This window comes from Muscardinus avellanarius, assembly GCF_963383645.1.
Source record: "Muscardinus avellanarius genome assembly, chromosome: 10".
Classification (NCBI taxonomy): Eukaryota; Metazoa; Chordata; class Mammalia; order Rodentia; family Gliridae; genus Muscardinus; species Muscardinus avellanarius.
The window spans coordinates 78,149,589-78,170,064 of NC_137796.1; the positions used below are offsets into that span (position 1 = coordinate 78,149,589).

General features: G+C 39.3%; 1 protein-coding gene across 1 annotated transcript in view; it reads right to left on the reverse strand.

Moving 5' to 3' along the window:
• LOC308267897 (cytochrome P450 3A9-like) overlaps positions 1-10,644 on the reverse strand; it is a gene marked incomplete at both ends in the record, with an annotated part of 47,022 nt that extends 36,378 nt beyond the window's left edge. Inside the window, 4 exons of the mRNA XM_080702847.1 lie at positions 2,769-2,868; positions 3,876-3,928; positions 8,193-8,286; positions 10,574-10,644. Coding sequence (XP_080558973.1) covers positions 2,769-2,868; positions 3,876-3,928; positions 8,193-8,286; positions 10,574-10,644 — 318 coding nt within the window. The remainder of the gene's footprint in view (positions 1-2,768; positions 2,869-3,875; positions 3,929-8,192; positions 8,287-10,573) is intronic.
• Between the last annotated feature and the right edge of the window lie 9,832 nt (positions 10,645-20,476).

Here is a 20,476-nt window from a genome sequence, read left to right on the forward strand (position 1 = left end):
AGCCAGCCTCAGTTACTTAGTGAGGCTCTCAGCAACTTAGTAAAACCCTGTTTCCAAATAAAGTATAAAATAGATCTGGGAGTATAGCCTGGAGGTAGAAAGCCCCTGGGTTCCACCCCTAGTACCACCAAAAATAAATAAAAATAATAATCCAATCAAAAATGGGCAAGTGAACTAAATAGACACTACACAAAAGAAAAAATTCAAATGGTCAATAAATGCATAAAAAAAATGCTCAACATCATTGGCAATCAGAAAGATGCAAATCAAAACTACCCTGAGGGCTGAGCGTGGTGGCGCACGCTTGTAATCCCCGAGCTTGGGAGGCAGAGACAGGAGGATCGTGCAGGTTCAAAGCCAGCCACACGTGCTGGCTTAGGAGACCCTGTTTCCAAATAAAAATGTAAAAAAAAAAAAAAAAAAAAAAAAAAAAAACCTACCCTGAGATTTCACCTAACACCAACTAGAATGGCAATCATTCCAAACACCAACAACAACAAATGCTGGTGAGGATGTGGAGATGTGGAAACTCTAAAACATTGTTGGTGGGATTGCAAACAAGTGCATCCACTTTGGAAAACAGTATGGAGGATCCTCAAAAGAATGGGAACAAATTTTACCATTTGACCCAGCAAGACCACTTCTGGGCATCTACCCAAAAGAAAGGAAACTAAAATACCAAACTAATGTATGTGTATCTAAATTCATACCTATGGAACTAGCCAAGATGTCCATCAACAAACAAATGGATTACAAAACTGTGGGATATATACACAATGGAATTTTACTCAGCCATAAAGAAAAACACAATTACATCATTTTCAAATAAATTTATGGAACTGGAGGACATTATGCTAAGCAAGATTAGTCAGTCACAAAAAATAAGAAATTGGATGCTTTCCCTAATATGTAAAAGCTAAGGAGAAATGGGTCATAGGAGCGACTCTAGGTGAAAAAGGAGATCCCATAGAGGAGCAATTCTAAAACACATTATGTACTTAAACAAACATAGAGATGTCAACCAATAAGCCAAACATGGGAAGGAGGGATGGGGAGGGAATGTGGTGGGGATTGGGTAGGGACTAACTGGGAGATGAGTGCATGTATGCCTACACACATTTTTTATCCTACTATGATGTATGAGTACAATGCACCAATAAAAAAAATAAAAAGAACTTGCTTTACATTCTTCTCAGTTGTTCATGGAAGTTTTACAAAATAGACTATATTCTTGGCCACAAAGCAAGTTACTAGCAAGTTAAAATTTTTAATACAATTTCTTTCATTTTTTTGGATCCTAATGAGATGATAGTAGAAATAAACAAGAGAAAAACCCAAAGCAATTACATAAATACATACATGGAGATTACATAAATGCATGGAGATTGAATGATATTTGAGGCCTAGGTCATTGAAGAAATAAGAGGAGAAATAAAAAATAATTGGGATTAAGTGAAAATAGAGACACAACATAACAAAAATCTATAGGACACTTTGATACTGGTTTTAAGAAGAAATTTTATAGCACTGAGTGCCTACATAAGAAAAACAGAAAGTCACCAAATAAAGACCCAATGATATACCTTAAATTTCTTGAAAAACAGAATCTTCCATCTAACTTCAAGACAATCCAGAGTACCTTCTTTTAATAAAAACTGAATAAAGTCTTAGAAATAAAATATAGAAATCAGTTGATTTATCATCTGCCTATAAATTAGAATACTTATCTCAGAAAGATAAGATTGAACTTTTCCTCTTTTATTTGTTGTTGTTCCACACAATTTTCCATTTGCAAATAGCATAACTCTTAAAAAACAGACTAACCCAAATTCAGTAGAATGCAGGAAATAATTAAAATTAGAGCAGAAACCAATGAAATAGAAAAATACAAAAAATCAACAAAAATATGCTTTTTGAAAAGATAAATATTAATAGACCTTAACCTATATAAAAAAGAAAACACCCAAATTGCTGAAATGAGATTTGAAAAGGAAGACATTACCACAAAGATAGAAAAATAAAAACTATTTTCAAAATTTATACTCAAATAACTTGGAAAACATAGAAGAAATGACAAATTTATAGACCCATAAAATCTACCTAAATTGAACCAAAAAGATCCTCTACTTAGAAGACCCAAAAATGAACTCTAGAGGTTTTTGGTTAGGTTTTTGGGTCTTCTAGCTAGAGGAGGAGGAGGAGGAGGAGGAGGAGGAGGAGGAGGAGGAGGAGGAGGAGATTAGGGAGGAGGGAGGAGGGAGGAGGGAGGGGGGAGGAGAGAGAAGGAGGGAGGAGGAGGAGGAGATTAGGAAGAGGGAGGAGGACAAGGACAAGAAAAACTTTTCCCTGAAAAAAGGTTTTCTGTTAAGAGGAAAAGATGAGTGATATGTGTCCACTCTAGCAAGAGAGAGCCTAATAATGAAGGAACAACTCTATGCAGTTCTGAATTTTGACTGTGCTGGTCATTATACAAATGTGCATGTGTTGAGTTTTCACAGAGTCACACACAAAAAAAAAACCACAAGTAAAGATACACAAAACCAGATAAATCTAAAATACAGTGTTTCTTTCATTAATTTCCTGTTACTATTGAAACAATATGTTTATAGTTATACAAGACTTTTCTATTGGGTGGAACAAGGTGAAAAGTACATGAAACCACCCAGTACATTTCTTTGGCAAAGTCTTAAGAATGTATAATTATTTCTGGATGAAAATTTAATTAACAAGTATGTAAATGTTAAAAGGTTGAAAAAGTGGATGCTTACCCGCCTGTTTGTGAAAAGAGAATAACATTCTCTCACCATCACCATTTTGATTATTTCTGGATCTGTGATAGCCAACACAGGCAGTGGACCATCATACAACCTGTGTTAAGAAAACACAGCTTATTAACCTAAAAAGTCAGGTTCTGTGGCTGGAGTCACACTCAAGGATCCAGACTCAGATCCTGATGTTACATTATTCACAACTCTAATAGTAGCATACAAAGCAAAAATAGCTCCTAATTCAAGTTAGGGACTCTGGCCCAAAATACCATAGGGTAAAATATCAATTCAAAAGATCATAACTACAAATAACATGGGAACCTTGGTTAAATCTAAGCAGTGTGTACATGGGTATTACCTACACGATTCAGCTCCCAAGTTCTAGGATAAAAAGCATGCCAGGATCACACCTGCCTAATACTTGTGTATACTTTTATTGAAAATTCTTAGCTAGAAAAAGAAAAGAATCCCCACACTTGTAGAGAAATTGAAAAAAACTGAGTACAAATTTCTTCCAGTCAGTTTCCCAATATCTCTCAGCCTTTCCTTCAAAACACATATAAATGGGGTGGGAATTAGGGAAGGGCTAAATGAGTGATGTGTGCATGTATGTCTACCATCTCATACCCTGTTAAGATGTATGACTACAATGCACCAATAAAAAATTTGAAAAATAAAGAAAGAAAATAAATAAATAACATATTAAATTCAAAATTTTAATAAAGTTTTAGCTTTCAATTAAAAGAATATCAATGTAAAAATAATACAGTATTCTGAATAAACACATAATAGAAGGCTCTGGAAACATCCGTTTTATGCAATTAAATGAAACCTAAGAAAGAAAAAAAATGGAGAAGAGGAAAAGAGTCATACACAGGACAGAAGGTAGGAGCCTCTGGGGCATCGGAGCCTGAAGAAAGGTCACAACATGTAACCTTCTCAGCTGAATCTAGACTGGACTTAGACATCTCATGACATACGGGACCCTTGGCAGGACAAGCCCTCAAAGGCTTCACAACAGAGAGCTGCATCCCAAGAGCTTGAGACACCTAAAACATTGAGGTGACTCATCACAAGTCTACCTAGGGAATTTTCCAGAATACTCACCCCCACATTTTTCCATATTTTTTATAGCATTCTGTATCAAATTCTCCCAAACCCTGTTAAGAGAACAAAACAAAACTTCATTACTATTCTAAATATACTGTTCTCACTGAGTGCAGTGTCTCATGCCTTTAATCCTAGTACTTGGGAGGTTGAGAAAAGGATTGCAGGTTCGAGACAGCCTCAGTAACTTATGAGGCCCTCAGCAACTTAGTAAGACTGTGTTTAAAAATAAAATACAGAAAGGGCCAGGGGTGTAGCTCAGAAGCAGAGTGGCCTTAGATTTGATCCCCAGTACATATATACATACATACATACATACATACATACATACATACATACATAAACTGGTCTCCTCTAAATAGGTAAAAATGACTTGAAATCAGGTTTATAACCCCTCACTTTTGGTTAGAAGGAAACTATTATTCAGAAATGTCTAAAGGGAAATACAAGCGAAGGTAGGAAAGGGGAACTTAAAGTCAAGCTTGAATTTCTTCCGAGTATTGCACATTCTCAAACAATTACCTTGTTTGTGAATACTAAGTAACTCCTTCTCAGACTTCCGGGAAGATGGCCACCGAGAAAAGCGGGGCTTAAGAGTCCCGCTAACAACCAATCTCCATTACCACAAAAAGAGCGCCTTTCATAGCCAGAAAACACCATCACCAGAAAAACAAAAAAAAACCACCAGGCTCCAGAGAGAAAGCGGACTGAGAACAGAGCTCAGGGCCACAGAGGAGACACACGCGCCCGAGGACGCAGCAGCAGCGCCATACTGCCGGCGGCAGCGGCGAACTCAACGGACGGCTACAGCAAGCCAGGAGAGCCGCTGAGGAACAGCCAGGCGGGATCTTTCGGCGCAGACAGCATTTAAAGCTCCCAGTGGCTGAGCTCAGCACACGCTGCAGGGATTCAGAGTGGAAATCAAAACCAGAGAAGAAAAAATACGCCAGCCTCATGGCCGAGGGCGTGGCAGAGGCGCCATATTGCCACCGGCGGCGGCAGCAGCAGTGAATTCACTGAGTCCAGTACAGCTACATCTGCGTACTCAAGAACAGTGAGTCAAATTGCGGGCCACAGAGGAGAAATCGCAGTATTGGGCCTCCTGGGACTTGACCCAGTGAGGGAGTGGTGGTGGCAGAGATATCACACCATAGGAGAACGTGCAACCTGGCACCCCCCATAGTTTAAAGCAGCCTCTATCGACTCCCTGGGTCGGAGACTCTGTGATACAACCCAGTAAAGGAGTAGTGGGGTCTGAGATAATACAGACTCGAGATCCAGAGCACCTTAAGTGAAGCCATAGTGACCCAAGGGAAGAACCCAGAGAAGGCACAAACCTCCGAAATCATGGGAAAGAGGAATAACACTGGAGTAATGAATGTGCACAACCCCACAACATCAGAACCTGATAAAACAGAAAATCAGAGATTTCTAGAAGATCAAATCAGGAAAATAACTGTAGAAATAATAGAGGTGCTTCGAAAAGAACTCAGAGAGAGCCAAAAAGAGATAAAGGATGCAATTAATGAAGTAAAGGCCTCAATTCAAAGCACAAACAACCGATTAGACCACATGGGGAACAGAATCTCGCTCTTAGAAGATGATCATTCCAAAAATGAATGCATAGTTTCTAATCTAGAAAAAAATATCCAACAGCAGGAATCTGACATTGAAGAAATATGGGCCCATCTTAAGAGAGCTAACCTAAGAATAATTGGAATAGAGGAGGGAAAAGAAAGTGATACCAAAGGGATCAACAATCTCTTCAAGGAAGTAATAGCAGAAAAATTTCCAGACATAGAGCAAGAGGTCGATACACAGGTCCAGGAAACTTATAGAACTCCCTTTAGACAGGATTGGAGAAGAGGATCCCCATGCCACATAATTGTCAAAATGACCAATGTGGAAGCCAAGCAGAGAATCTTAAAGGCAACAAAAACAAAGGGCCAAGTGACATTCAGAGGCAAACCAATTAGAATCACTCCAGACTTCCCAAACCAAGTCATGAGAGCCAGAAGGGCTTGGAGTAACATATTCCAAACTCTGAAAGAAAACAACTTCCAGCCAAAAATTTCCTATCCAGCAAAACTTTCTATCAAATTAGATGGAGAAATAAGAAGCTTCCATGACAAACAGAAACTGAAGGAATTTATGTCTTCAAAACCAGCGCTAGAGAAAATACTCAAAGAGATTAACTACAAAGAAGAAATAGGTAACACTCACCAGAACCAGAGAAACAAGAGTTTCCATCCAACAGACAACTAAGATTGGTTATCTGTGGAGATTCATTATTTATGTTAGTCTTTTACCTATCTCTAAGTTGTATTGTTTGCCTTTATTGTTGTTAATTTTTAGGATTTCTAGTTGGAATATTAATATACCTTCAGATATAGCATTTGGAAATATTTTATCCAATTCTATTAGTAACTTTTAACTCTGTTTACATTGTCTTTGGATATACAATATTTTCTTTTATTTTTTAGGGAGTTTGTATATTCTTCTGTTGCCTGTGCCATTGAAATCATATCCAAGAAATCACTGCCAATTTCAATGTTGTGAGGTTTTATGACCCAGATTTTCTCCTAAAAGTTTATAGTCTTAAGATTTATATTTAGGTCTTTTATCTATTTTGAGTTAATACTTGTATATGGGATTAGGTAAAGGTCCAATTTTATTCTTTTCCATGTAATTATTATTTTTCAACAATATTTAGTTAAAAGATTGTTATTTCCACCACCAAATGTTCGTGGAAACCTTGTCAAAAATAACTTGACAATATAGGGAAGAATTTAGCTCTAGGCTTGTATTTAACTCCAATGGTCTATATATCTGCCTTTAGAACAGTACTACACTGTTTCAATTATTGTAGCTTTATATGGTTTGAAATCAGAAAATATATATCTTCTAGCTTTGTTCTTTTTCAAGATCGTTTTGGGTATCTAGAATTCATATTTCATATTAGGATAGATTTTTTTCTGAAAAATAAATATATAAATATATGATAGTTTCACCTAAAAAAAACAGAAAAAAATATGCTCTAGTAAGAAAGAAAGCAAAAAGAAATATTGAAATGCTATCTTTAAATCATCAAACGCTTGGTATCAGACAAATGAAACTGTTATGTGAGATTATCATTTTTAATTTTGGATAAATTGCTATAATACTAGATGTCAACCACTAAGCCAAGCCTGGGAAGGAGGGATGGGGAGAGAATGGGGTGGGGATCGGGTGGGGGCTGACTGGGCGATGTGTGCATGTATGTCTACAAAAGTTTGTATCCCACTATGATGTATGAATACAGTGCACCAATAAAATAAAATTAAAAAAAAAAGTAACTCCTTCTCTTTCTGCAGTGTCCCTACTAGTGCATGTTGTCTCTAAGATGGAGAACCCCTCTGGATTTTTATTCTTCCATAAGTGCATGAGGAAACTGAAGTTAAAATTTAGTTTCCCAGGAACACATTTATTATTGTCTTCTTGTTCTCCATCCCTTTATTTTATTTAATGCACTTGCTTTCAAGTTCTGGTAGAATTAAAAAGTTGATGATGCTAGTCTCCAGTCTAGCAGACTTATAAAGTCATATGATTGGATGAGATAGCCAATTATAAAGGGGACTCATTTCCAAGGTTCCTGCTCAATGTGGAAAGATGGGGCGATGCCACACTCACACTCAGAACACAAAATAAACACTTGCTCTGAGTTTTCACTTTAGAAACTTAAAATATATTCCTAGTGCTATTTTATGATTTTTAATTCTAAAAATAAACAGAACTAGAGGTACTGCTCCTTCCTGGAATTACTGAAGAAATAAATAAAAGTCTTTTTGTGCATCTGAAAAATATTTTTTTCTTTGTGTGTGTGACTCAGAGGTGAGCCTAGGGGCATTTTATCTCGAAGTACACCCCCAGTCCTGTTTTACTTTTTAAACAGGGTCTCACTAAGTTCCTGAGAACCTTGCTAAACTGCTGGTGTGGTCCTCAAACCTGTGATCCTTATGTTTTATCCTTCAAGGTACTGGAATTATAATTGTACACTACCACACCCAGGTGCAAAGTCTTACTATGAAGTCTTCCACATGGAACGCTGATGTACCAGAGATCTGAGCTGATCAACTGAGCAAAACCTATGGCTCCAAAGAGTTCTAAACGGAGCCCTAGAATAAACCTGGCCATGGCAGGGGCAGAGGGGTTCCACTGGTAGTTTCTAAAGAACTCAAACCTTAGAACTTTATCTCAAGGAATGACATCACTCTTGATGAAACTAAAATAGTATTTGCAACCATGAGAAGCAAAAGATGGATCTCAAATGACACTTGCCTTTCGGTAAGCAAGAATAGTTCCCAAAAAAGGCAGAGGTTTCGGTCCCGGAATTCCCTTCTTCTTAAAAATTTGATGTGAATAGGTCCCATATCTGTAAAGTGAAAGTGAAAGCGAGGTCACAGAGATTGTGGCTTTTTCAGTATGGTGGCTGGCCAATGTCTAGCTAAGGAAGTGGAACAGTCAAGCCAGGGAGGTAATGTCACATTTAAGCCATAAAAAACAACAAAAACTCCAACAGTAATGATTACATTTCCTCATCTTATCCTTTCCCACACTGACTGGAAGATCTCACAAAGTTCCAGAGATTAGCTAAAATTACTGAAGTCTTTCGACTCCTAGTCTTAGATACTTTACAAAAGTCTCCAAATAGCAGTGTTCCTGAGAAATTCAGGATACAGTACTTTCAGAGCATTTCACTGGCTTATGTCAATTTAGGAAGTTGATTTGATGCCCATAGATCTGACCCTCTAGTCACTTCCAGTGGGGACCAGGATCCACAAGTATTTCTGGAAGTTCTTCCTGAAGAGGGGGGGGGGGCGGATATTTTCTCACTTGCTCTTAGTTTCTAAGTAACACTTTTTATTTAACTGATGGCCAATATTCTCTCTCATTTATCTCCACTGAGAGAGTACAGTGACCTGCTAGACAAGTATATTGAAAATTGACTTAATATAACTTTTGGAAAGGTATATTTAAAAGCATACATGTGACCTATGTCATAAAGGTATGTATTTATGCATTGGACTTATATTCCTCACAATATTGTAAAAATTATGAGGTGAAATTAAACACTTTAGTTGTCACAAATATAAAATATGGCAGTCCTGTTTAACCTTTAAGAGAAATATACTGAGTTTGTCACAAATGAATTTTAGCATTAAATGGAATGATATGAAAACATACCTATAAGGGCTACAGATATAGTTCAATGGCAGATTACTTAGCATGTACAAGGCCCTGGGTTTGATACCCTGTGCAACACACACACACACACACACACACACACACACACACACACACACATAAGTTAATTGTAAAAGGTCATCAGAAAAATAGGTTGCCACAATGGGCTGAATTTCTAGCCTTTCTTTCAAAGATTAAAGCCAGGTTTATATATATTTTTTTCACAATATCTTGAATACCTCATATTCTAAAAGAGAAATTTAGATGGAAGTCCAATGTGAAATGTGGAGAATATCTTCTAACCACAGTTACAAACAACTCTTCTAACTGTTCCATGATGCCAGAAATCTCACAACTGAAAGAAATTCAAGCCAGGCATGGTGGCACATACCTGTAATCTCAGTACTTTGGAGGCTGAGATAAAGTAATTACTGTAATCCCAGTACTTGGAAGGATTTCTGGTTTGAGGCCAGCTTCAGCAACTTAGTTAGGTCCTCAGAAACTTAGTGAGATTCTGTTTCAAAATAAAAAATAGAATTGGGCTGGGCATGTAGCTCAGCCTTGGTTCAATCCCCATTACTTGATTGAACCCTAGGTTCAATCTCCATTACACAGTCCCCCCCAAAAAATGAATTCTTCTGCTAGATTTAAAATCCATATCGCCTTTTAAGTTTGCTAATAATCTTCTAAGATGGGGATAAATAAATCTCTATACTGATGCTAACTTCCCAGAGACTGCAGCTAAAAGAGTTCACAATTTCTGTCAGATATTTTCTGATCTAAAGATTCATCATTTAAAAGTAAAATAATTCTGTACCTTATAGTCAGGGGAAACTGAATTTTATAATGAAAGGAGTTCCAGAGGCAGGGTGGGGTCACAGAGCAGAAGGAAGAGCCAAGGTTTAGACTTTCAGAAGTCTAGGGTGCACTGGCACATTCTGTAAATGATGCTGGTTTGGGGGAAGGAAGGAGGCAGGAATTGTCCACAAGGGCAAATCTGCTACACATCTCTCACAGAAGATGTGGAATTTAAAGGCTAAAATAATGCCACAAAACCCACGATGATCTGTTTTCACCAGAATCCTAAGAGCTTTCAAAGGTGCCTCCCACTGCACATGGTGAGCAATTGTTTGTAATCTGCCTCTACAATCTGCCTCTGCTGAACTCTGGTTGATTAATCTAGGTCCAAACTAAGGCTCAATCAGAAGATCAAATAATGGAGTAGGATCAAATAATGTCACTAAACCCTCTTACCCCGTAAATTTAGTGTTTGATATGCAAGAATTACTTATTTATCCCTCCAAAGGATTAGGGTAAGATCAATAATATCCTCTTCAGAGTTTGTGGCATCCACTTCTTAAGCAATTGCCAGTTAATGTTTCCTTTTGATCTTTCAAACAGATAAAGGAAAGAGTAGTTTGATTTACCCCTCAAGTCCTAGGTTACAGAGGCGAGGAACCTGGACAGTTACTCACAGATAGAGGAGCAACAGGCTGGTAGCCAGGAGGACCCAGGTTTCCATGGAGAAGTTAGGAATCAAATCCATCGCTTGTTTTCTTTGGCAATTCTGTCCTCTGAGTTTCTCTTTCAGTTGTCTGGGCTGTACTTTCCAAGGCTGTGACTACAAAGTTGTCCTTTCTATACCCAGCTGTGATCCAGCAAGGCCAGCCTGGACTCTTTATGTGCTGAGAAAGGAGGTGTGGCTGGATGTACAACCAATAGAAGTTGGCCACCCTTGCCCCACCCACATTTTAGCCCTCAGGTACCCTTTCTAGCTTGGTAGTTGGCAATGAATCATGGACATGCCTACCTTGAGCTCTGACTCCACATTTTGTGAAAAATCAATTTAAAAATCAATTAGTTGGAACTAGAATATATTGTGTTAAACAAACATAGCCAGTCTCAGAAAGTAAACGATCATATGTTTTTTTCTCAAATGTGGAAGCCAAAAAGAAACTCAGGAACTAAAGAGAAAATAAATAAGGAGAGATTCCAGTAGAATACAGAAAGGGGATTTTTTTTTTTTTTTTTTTTTTGGTGGTGGTACTGGGGTTCCTGGAAGCCCTTCTACCTCCGGGCTACACTCCCAGACCTATTTTATATTTTTGAAACAGGGTCTTTTATGCCAGCGCGGCTGGCTTCGAACATGCGCGATCCTCCTGTCTCCGCCTCCCAAGCGCGGGGATTACAAGCGTGCGCCACCACGCCCAGCCAGGAAGGGGATTTCAACAGGAATAAGGAGAGGTGAAAGTGGAGACTCGAAGAAGGAAACAATCCTATGTACATTTGTAAACTATTATTACCAATTTCAGTATTATTAATGGGGAGGGAGAGGGACCCAGGTAGAATTCAGAAGGAAATACACCAGTGTTAGTACATATATGTCTCTATAACACAAAATCTCAAATAATGTATAAAAAATGCACCAAGAAAAGTAGGTTAAAATCATCAAGCTGGGTGTGGTGGCACATATCTGTTATACTAGTACTTGGAAGGCTGAGACAGGAGGATTGCAAATCTGAGGCCAACCTCATCAACTTAGCTAGACCCTCAGCAAATTAGTGAGGCACTGTTTTCAAATGAAAAAAATAAATAGGGTGTATTCATTTTGAGTCCCCCATGCCATTTTGGCATGGGGCTGTATTTCTATTTTCTGTATTTCTATCTTTCTAATAAACTTCTTTAAATATTCAAAAATAAATAAATAAATAAATAGGGCTGGGATTATGGCTCAAAGGTATAAAGTCCCCCCTTCAAATCAATCAGTGTTATTAATCTCAAAGGTTATTGATTCTCTGAAGCTACTGGAAGAGAGCATAGGTTCAACACTCCAACATATAGGCACAGGTAAAAACTTCTTCATCAAGGCACCCAAAGCTCAGTAAATTAAATAGGAATTAATAAGTGGATGGCATTAAACTAAAAAAGTTTCTACACATCAAAGGAAACCATCAAGAGTCTATAAAGAAAGCTTATGGAATAGGAGAAGATCTTTACCAGCTATTCCTCTGAAAGAGTATTAATATCTAGAATATACAAAGAACTTTAAAGACTTTACACTAGAAAAATTAATAACCCAATAAAGAAATGGAAAACTGAATTGAATAGTCACTTTACAAAAGAAGAGATACAAATGGCCAATATATACATGAAAAAATGTTCACATCATTAGCAATCAGGAAGATGAAAATCAAAACTACACTGAAATTCTATCTAATCCCAATCAGAATGGTGATAATCAAGAAGTCAAATAAATGTTGCCAAAGATTTGGGGAAATAAGAACTCTTATACACTGTTGGTGGGAATGCAAATTAGTTCAGCCACTAAGGAGATAAGTATGGAGATCCCTTAGAAAACTAAGAATAACTTCCGGGAAGATGGCGACGGAGGAAAGCGGCACTTACAAGTCCCGCTAACAATCCAACTCTACTACCACAAAACCAGCGCCTTTCAGAGCCAGAAAACACCACCAGCAAAGAAATAAAAATGGTAAATACAAGGGACAGAGAAAAAGGGCTGGAAAATCAAGACACCGAAAAAAAAAAACCAGCCCGAAGTGCCACGCCCGCGCGTCATGGAGCGGCCAGAGCCGCAGCACAGATTTGGGGGAGCCGTGGAGCGGAGCAGCCAGAGCAGCTGGAGCGGCCAGAGCCACAGCACAGATTGGGGGGAGCCGTGGAGCGGAGCGGCCTGAGCAGCCAGAGCAGCCAGAGCCGCGTCGCAGAACCGCCGTAGCGGCTGGAGTGGCCAGACACGCGGTGCAGAGCAGCCGAAGCCGCGGTTCAGAGCAGCCGAGCAGAGTGGCCAGAGCAGCCGAGCAGAGCGGCCAGAACAGCTGGAGCAGCCACAGCCGCAGCGCAGATTGGCTGGAGCGGCGGCGCAGAGTGGCCGGAACCGCGGAGTGGAGAGGCTGGAGCAGCCAGAGCGAGGCGGCCAGAACAGCTGAGCGGAGCGGCCAGAGCAGCTGGAGCAGCCAGAGCCACGTCGCAGAACGGCCGGAGTGGCCAGACCCGCGATGCAGAGCAGCCAGAGCCATGGTGCAGAGCGGCCGGAGCAGCCGGGGCGGCCAGAGCCGTGGTGGGGAGCAGCCAGAGCCGCGGCTCAGAGCGGCCGGAGTGGCACGGCCTACATCTCCCCTAGCAGCACCAGGCTCCAGAGAGGAGGGAGACTCAAAACAGAGCTCAAATCCAGAGAGGAGGTACTCTGGCCTCGCGGCCTAGGATGCAGAAGCAGCGTCTTACTGCTGGAGGCAGCGGCGAGTTCACCGGACGGCACTAGACCAACCCACTCAACCAGCCACCAGGCGCCTGAGAGGAGGGGTGGACAGCGAGCCGAGGTGAGCAGGTGCTGAACAGCTGGGTGGCAGTCAGCAGTTTTGATGGTGCAGGGAACATCTAAAGCTCCCAAGGGCCGGGCACAGCACAACTGGCAAGGACTCAGAGCGGAGTTCAAAACCAGAGAAGAAATACGCCACATCACGGCCGAGGGCATGGCAGTGGTGCCATATTGCCAGTGGCGGCAGCAGCGAATCCACCGAGTTCACTACAGCTCCATCAGCGCACTCAACAACCGTGAGTCAAATTGCAGCCCCTAGGGGAGAAATCCCAGTACTGCACTCCCAGGGACTTGCGCAGATAGTCTCCCTGGGTCGGAGATTTTAGCAGTGCAGCCCAGTGGGGGAGTGCGGTGGCAGAGATATCATACCATAGTCACAACTCCCCACTGGAAAAAGCCCAACTTGGCACCCCCCACGGTCTAAGCAGCCTTGATTGACTCCCTGGGTCTGAGACTTTGTGATACAACCCAGTAAAGGAGTAGTGGTGACTGAGATACCACAGACACGAGATTCAGAGCATCTTAAGTGAACTTGTAGTGACTCAGGGAAGAACCCAGAGAAGGCACAAACTTCCAAAATCATGGGAAAGAGAAATAACAATGGAGTAGTGAATGCCAACAACCCCACAACATCAGAATCTGATAACACAGAAATTCAAAGATCTCTAGAAGATAAAATTAGGAAAATAACTTTAGAAATAATAGAGGACTTTCGAAAAGAATTTAGAGAGTCAAAAAGAGATAAAGGATGCAATTAATGAAGTAAAGGCTTCAATTCAAAGTATAAACAACAGATTAGACCACATGGAGAATAGAATCTCGCTTCTTGAAGATGATCATTCTAAATATGAACGCATAGTTTCTAATTTAGAAAAAAAAAAAACCCGACAGCAGGAATCTGACATTGAAGAAATATGGGCCCTTTTCAAGAGAGCTAACCTAAGAATAATTGGAATAGAGGAGGGAAAAGAAGGTGAAACCAAAGGGATCAACAATCTCTTCAAGGAAGTAATAGCAGAAAATTTTCCAAACATAGAGCAAGAGGTCGATACACAGGTCCAGGAAACTTATAGAACTCCCTTCAGACAGGATCAGAGAAGAGGATCCACACGCCACATAATTGTCAAAATGACCAATGTGGAAGCCAAGCAGAGAATCTTAAAGGCAACAAAAACAAAGGGCCAAGTGACATTCAGAGGCAAACCAATTAGAATCACTCCAGACTTCCCAAAACAAGTCATGAGAGCCAGAAGGGCTTGGACTAACATATTCCAAACTCTGAAAGAAAACAACTTCCAGCTGAAAATTTCCTACCCAGCAAAACTTTCTATCAAATTAGATGGAGAAATAAGAAGCTTCCATGACAAACAGAAACTGAAGGAATTTATGTCTTCAAAACCAGCACTAGAGAAAATACTCAAAGAGATTAACTACAAAGAAGAAATAGGTAATACACACCAGAATCGGAGAAACAAGATTTTCCATCCAACAGACAACTAAGATTAGTTATCTGTGGAGATTCATTATTTATGTTAGTCTTATACCTATCTCTAAATTGTATTGTTTGCTTTTACTGTTGCTAATTTTTAGGATTTCTAGTTGGAATATTAATATACCTTCAGATATAGCATTTGGAAATGTTTTATCCCATTCTATGAGTAACTTTTAACTCTGTTTACATTGTCTTTGGATATACAATATTTTATTTTTTAGGGAGTTTTTATACCCTTCTGTTGCCTGTGCCATTGAAATCATATCCAAGAAACACTGCCAATTTCAATGTTGTGAGGTTTTATGACCCAGATTTTCTTCTAAAAGTTTATAGTCTTAAGATTTATATTTAGGTCTTTTATCTATTTTGAGTTAATATTTGTATATGGGATTAGGTAAGGGTCCAATTTTATTCTTTTTCATGTAAGTATTATTTTTCAACAATATTTAGTTAAAAGATTATTATTTCCTCCACCAAATGTTCGTGGAAACCTTGTCAAAAATAACTTGACAATATATGGAAGAATTTAGCTCTAGGCTTTTATTTAACTCCAATGGTTTATATATCTGCCTTTAGAACAGTACTACACTGTTTCAATTATTGTAGCTTTATATGGTTTGAAATCAGAAAATATACATCTTCTAGCTTTGTTCTTTTTCGAGATCATTTTGGGTATCTAGAGTCCATATTCCATATTAGGATAGATTTTTTCTGAAAAATAAATATATAAATATATGATAGTTTCACCTAAAAAAAAAAGAAAAAAATATTCTCTGGTAAGAAAGAAAGCAAAAAGAAATATTGAAATGTTATCTTTAAGTTATCAAAAGCTTGGTATCAGACAAATGAAACTGTTATGTGAGAGTATCATTTTTAATTTTGGATAAATTGCTATAAAACTAGATGTCAACCACTAAGCCAAGCATGGGAAGGAGGGATGGGGAGGGAATGGGTTGGGGATCGAGTGGGGGCTGACTGGGCGATGTGTGTATGTATGTCTACAAAAGTTTTTTGTATCCCACTATGATGTATGAATACAGTGCACCAATAAAAAATTTTTTAAAAAACCATCTGGTAGAGTCTTTCCTCACCCACTTCTTCAAACAGGTAGAACCTCTTTCTTCTATAGCAAGAACCTGTTTCAGAACAAAAAAATAAAAAAGGACTGAGGGTTTGCCTCATAGGTAAAAAGCCCCCTGCAACCAGCACTCCCTCACATACACACAAATGTCCCCCCCTCTCTGAAAATACTATATGCCCAAGATCAGTGGTTGAAGGGACAGAAAAGAACAGCAGCTGGAATGGCCAGATGGTCTCCACCAGTGTCAGGGCACATGTCACTACAGACAGTACACATAGCACCCAAGACTCCAAAAAGGTGATTCCAGGTTTTCCATTAGGGCTAGAGGCACTAGAGCTTGTAAGAGCAATCACTGTCACCTGTGATGCTCCCAACAGATTCCTTATGGAAAAGATGCTGTAACTGAGTATTTACAAATGACACCAACTCATGGTCTTTTCTCTGACCTATCTGTGTTAGACTAAAATAGAATGTTAGTCAACAAACACAACCCTGAAATTCTTAAAACACAACAGATTTTCAAAGTGTTTCAGCTATATTTATTCACTTCTTTCTCTAGTCCTTTTTTCTCACTTTCAGTCATTCTGCAGCCACTGATATTTATGCTTCATCAACTCTTCCCATAGATTTGGCTGTTAAGTCCTTGAGATGCCTGACACATTTACTCATTTTAAAATGTTTTAACTTGGCCGGGCGTGGTGGCGCACGCCTGTAATCCCTGCGCTTGGGAGACAGAGACAGGAGGATCGTGCAGGTTCGAAGTCAGCCGCGCTGGCTTAGGAGACCCTGTTTCCAAATAAAAAGTATAAAATAGGTCTGGGAGTGTAGCCCAGAGGTAGAAGGGATTCCAGGAACTCCAGTACCACCACAAAAAAAAAAAAAGAAAATGTTTTAACTCACCTATATCCCTCCTGGTTCTGTGTCTTCCCTAGGGAGCTTGTCGAGCAACCTGAAATGTCTACCATCATAGAGCATATGGTCTTTGGAAAAGGTTTTCTCCAGTCCACACCAGACAAAATTCTTAGCTACTCCTGTAAAGTATAAAGCACAAATAGATCCATTTTATCATGCTTAGGATAGGGCCACATGTGTGGATACTATGTGTAGGTGTGGTGTCAGATGTGAACTGGCAGCCACACAGCCTGCTTTCTCAAGAGCACCCGTCCAGTGCATTAAGATAGACACAAAATTGTGATTGGTTGAAGGTGTCCCTGTGCTATTCCTGTGAAATTTCTGGGATGATAGGATCCTACAAAGAGGTAATTAAGGAGAGAAATGGCAGCACGCTTAAATGTCAACAAAAAGCAGCTAGAGGAAGCTGGGAGATGATAGCCAGCAAACATCAGATTAAAAATCTGAAAATTCTTACACATTTCTTCTATTTTTCACTCTTTTTACTGGGCACTTCCCTCTAGGGTCATTTCAGGGTACTTAGTCCACAGGGCTAGAAAATGACTCAGTGACTGCAGGTAGCTTCCAGACAACTATTTTCTGATCATAACAAAATATTGTCTATAAATATAATATGAAAGTGTCACTGGAGGTCTGAGGAGCTCCCAGAGAGGAGCACTCAACTCAGGAAAAGTGGGGTCTTTCTGGTACATGATGAAAAAGAGTCAGCACATTCCAATCAGAGACAGAGATTTATTTAGGAGAGTGGACACATACTTGCAGGAGAATGATATATAACTTGAGAAAATTTGGGGGGGAAATAAAGCAAGAAATAATCAAGGAAAAATGTGGACCATCTCACCAGGCGTGGTGGTGCATGCTTGTAATCCCTGCACTTGGGAGGCAGAGACAGGAGGATCGCACAGGTTCAAAGCCAGCCTCGCTGGCTTAAGAGATTTTGTTTCCAAATAAAAATATAAAAATAAGTCTGGGAGTGTATCCCGGAGGTAGAAGAGTTTCCAGAAACCCAGTACCACACACACACAAAAAAAAAATGTGGACCATCTCCAGGGGAAGATAGTAACCTCTTGACCTGGAGTGTAAAAAGAGAGGGGCTGGACTAGAGATGTACTCAGAACAGAGTTATGCAATTTTCCACCAGTTGCTCTGGAGCTTGCACATTGCCCTTGTATCATGCTACTTTTTGTAAGGCAATGACACACAGACTGAGAGTGTGGACTAAGTAGCTCACTGAGTTGTTTGTTTTGAAGTCCAAGAATTTGTGAGTATTTCCAGCATTCCCCTGGTTCAGAGGTACTTCTCCTTTGAGATAGTGTATCTTTCTTTCTCTGTATTACCAAATGCATACCATTCTCCTCAGATTTGTTATCCTTAGTATTTTTAAGTTTTTAATTTGTAGTAACATATTTTTATTAGTGCATTGTAATTATACATAATAGTTGAGATTCAATGTAATACACACACACATTAACATAGAACTTGGTATGATTCCCTCCAGGTCCCATCGCACTCCTCCAGTCCTCATATATAACAGTGAGATTGGTAGTAATACCTTCATACATGGGCATAGCATAACTTGCTTCTTTCATCAGTTCTTCCTTTTCTCCTCTCTATCTTCCTCACCCTAACCCCCTTCACCATTCTACTGGTCACTCTCAATTATTTAAAGTCACTTTTGTTTACTATTTTCTTTCTAGTTTCCACATATGAAAGAAAACATATAATATTTAACTTTTTTTCTTGGACTTTTCTTCAACCTTCATATTAGCATATTTGTCTTTGGTTATACTTCCCTGCTGGGTATTCAGGACTGAGTAGGTGAACCTATTTTTGCTCCAAATTAACCTGTTTACTTTCTACTGTATGTTTGTATCCCTTAAGCCTCACTATGATGTATAATTACAAGGCGCCAATAAAACAATAACCAAAAAAAAAAATAGCTGAGACCCCTCAGAAATTACTTTTAAGAACTTGTGAGAAGCCGAAGCCTCATGGTTCCTTCAATCTTTTTCTTGTACCAGTTGTGCCAGATGTTGGGAAGGGTCAAGGACTTGCTGACTCTGTGGTTTTCCCTGAAAATTTTAGGGACATTTTTATCTCTAATGACCCTTCTCTTTACAGAATGGTTGGCTTCCTGTTTTCTAGGGTCTGCACCATAAAACTGATTAGGAGGTCATGTGACTCACCAGAGTTGCAGGGCCCTCAGAGGGTTCCCATCATTCTCTGGGTCCTGGCTGATCTTGAGGGTAAGCATCAAAATATTAGTTATTTTTCTTAGCCTTTATTTTCCTTGACTCTGGTCTCCAAGTCTTGGTTATTCAACACTCAGAAGGCAGGACCCAGAGGTCTTGAAGTGGGAGTAGTGGGTTTTATTTTTATTTTATTTATTTATTTATTTATTTATTTAGGTGGCACTGGGGTTCCTGGAAGCCCTTCTACCTCCGGGCTATACTCCCAGACCTATTTTTATATTTTTATTTGGAAACAGGGTCTCCTAAGCCAGCGCCCGCAGCTGGCTTCAAACCTGCAGCGATCCTCCTGTCTCTGCCTCCCAAACATGGGGATTACAAGCGTGGGCCACCACGCCCGGCCGGGAGTAGTGGGTTTTAATCCCAACTTTTGTAATTTCACAGTTAACTCTTCTATTTATTTTTTAACCCTTCTATTTAATTGATGTCAGTATTAGTATTAGGAGTGTTATATCCTATCTGTCCTATGGGTGATGGCTTATTATTATTTTACATTAACTCAGGCTAGAAATTGTACTTCTTAAAAATACTAGCAGGTAACAGTTATAAAATTTTACAAGAAAAGATAATAAGTAGTGATATTGCTAGGTAATATGGTGATTCAGTTCTTAGTCTTTTGAGGACACTCTATATACTAATTTTCTCAGTGATTGTACTAATTTATAATCCCACCAATAGTTTATAAGTGTTCCTTTTCCCCATATCCTCACCAGCATTTGATATTCTCTGTGTTCTTAATGATTGTCATTCCAACTGGGGTTTGATGTAATCTCAGTGTGGTTTTGCTTTGCATTTCCCTGATTGATAGTGATCCTGAACATTTGCCTTTTGTATTTTTCTTTTTTTTTTTCTTTATGATACTGGGGATTGAACTGCCCGTTTTTATTAGTGCTTTTATTTTGGTGTGGTCACTTTGACTCTTACTACAGTGTATACTCATATTGCACCAATAACATTCTAAAAACAAAGAAAGTGCAAAATTACTTTAATAAAAGTAAAAACATTTATTTTGTATAAAAGCCCTGACACCAAGAAACATAATTTTCACAATATTAATTCACATTTTATATCTATTTTGCCTCTACATAACCCGATATTTTGTCAACTTGGCCACACATAAAATCTTTTACAAGTTTTATTTCTTTTTCTAAACACTTACCTGAGTGTCATAGTGTATGCCTATAATTATAGCGCTTGGGAAGGCTGAGTTGGGAGGATTACAGGTTTAAGGATATCCTCACCACGGTCAAAAGACTCAGCAACCTAGTGAGATCCTGTTTCAAAGCAAAAAATAAAAAGGGCTGGGAG